Genomic DNA, 1,834 nt, shown 5'->3' with positions numbered 1-1,834 from the left:
GTAACTATGGGGAGGAAGTGGGAGGGGAGCTGTTGCATTGTGGTAAACTATGGTCAATGACATGAGACAAAGTATATGTGAACTGCTGTATGGAATGTGAATTTGTTCTGTAAATCTTCACCCAAATCACAATAAACAAAAAAAATTAAAAAAAAATAAAAATAAAAATACCCCCCCCCAAAAAAAACAACTAGGAAAACTCCCACGACTTTCATATATTTTTACATTCCTGTCCCTGGGTGACACAAATGGTTAAGCACTTGGTTACTCACAGAAAGGTTTGCTGTTCAAGCCAACCCTGAAGCACCTCAGAAGACAGTTGTGATGATCTGCTTTCAAAAGGTCACAGCCATGAAAACCCTATGGAGCAGTTCTACTCTGTGACACATGGGGTCACTATGAATTATATTTGACCTGGTGGCAACTAAACCAACAACTCCTACTTCCTTTTTTTTTTTTCTCTCTTTTTATATTCTATCATTCCTCAATTTGTCCATTAATTTATTCAACAAACACCCACTGAGTACCTATATGTGCTGGAGAACTATGTTAGGTGCTAGCAGGTAGAGAGTTTTAAGAACTATGCATGCTGGCTCTGTGCTGGAAGAGCACATGTTGTTGTTGTTAGGTGCCATGGAGTCGGACCCAACTCATAACAACCCTTTCTTGGGTTTCTGAGGCAGTATCACTACGGAAGTAGATTGCCCAACCTTCCTTCCGAGCACACAGTCTGGTAGAAAAATCAATGTGGGTACAGATAAGTGCAATGCAATGTGCTGAGTGCTGTAATAAAGGGTGAAGAGAGAACCATAGGGGTCTAGAAGAGAGAGTGAAGACTGTTTCTGGGAGAGAGAAGTACTAAGAGGATGGGACCTGTGAGTTTTCCCAGAAGGTAATCAAAATATATCCAGTCAGACGAGGGAAAAGGCCTTGTGGACCAAACATCCTAGTGGAGGAGTCACTTTATGCAGTCATAATAATAAGAATATTGCGATGAATTTACCACTTCATTGTGTCCCTGGGCCCATCAGGATCATATTATATCCCAGAGTAGACCCTATCTGTTGCTGTGCTTGCTCAATCTCCCTTGAAAACTTCTTAAAGCTCCCTTTGTTGGGTGCTGCAGAGTCCTGTGGAAGCCATTGCCATTCTGCTCCAGTTTCCATTTTCCTCAAGCCTGCAGAGGATGTCCGTGGTTGCTCAGCTGGCTGGGGAGGATTACTTCCATGCCTACATGAAGGGTGCCCCAGAGATGGTGGCCAGGTTCTGCAGATCAGAAACAGGTACCGACAATTTTCTCTGTCAGGGGGAGTTTTTTTTTTTTTTTTTAACAAACTTTATTTTTTAAGCAGTTTTAAGTTTGTTAAAAAAAAATAAATTGCACAGTAAGTACAGAGAATTCCCATACATCACTCCCACCCCTACCACATACTCACCGTTTCTCCTATTATTAACTTCTTGCAAAATTGTGGTGCATTTGTGACAATTGATGAACCAATACATTATTATTAAATAATAATGTATCAATACATTAATTATTAAATAAAGTTCATAGTACACATTATTATAAACTAAAGGCCATCATTTACACTAGAATTACTATTTGTGTTCTATAGTCCAATAGATTTTTCAAATGCTTTATGTCAATGAGTCTACAATTACAAGTCATGTGTCCACCATTACAGTGTCATAAGGAATAGAATCACCTGTGCTCTACCTATTCATCTCTCCCTTCCTTCCTCAGAGTCCCTGGCAACCACTGATATTTTCCTTTCTTTAAAGATGACTTCAGGGAATAGTTTCAGTTTAATGTTAATTTTTTTTTTTTTTTTTT

General features: G+C 39.1%; 1 protein-coding gene across 1 annotated transcript in view; it reads left to right on the top strand.

Moving 5' to 3' along the window:
- Positions 1 to 1,834, top strand: part of ATP13A5 (ATPase 13A5) — a 201,616-nt gene that overhangs the window by 108,289 nt on the left and 91,493 nt on the right. The window contains exon 16 of the mRNA XM_007948018.1: positions 1,127 to 1,283. Within this exon, the coding sequence (XP_007946209.1) occupies positions 1,127 to 1,283 (157 nt within the window). The remainder of the gene's footprint in view (positions 1 to 1,126; positions 1,284 to 1,834) is intronic.

The sequence above is a fragment of the Orycteropus afer genome, unplaced genomic scaffold (genome assembly GCF_000298275.1).
Source record: "Orycteropus afer afer isolate SDZICR_OR568_19922 unplaced genomic scaffold, OryAfe1.0 scaffold00198, whole genome shotgun sequence".
In the NCBI taxonomy this organism is placed as follows: domain Eukaryota; kingdom Metazoa; phylum Chordata; class Mammalia; order Tubulidentata; family Orycteropodidae; genus Orycteropus; species Orycteropus afer.
Note: the sequence above shows the minus strand (reverse complement) of the source record. Positions and strands in the feature narration are given on the sequence as shown.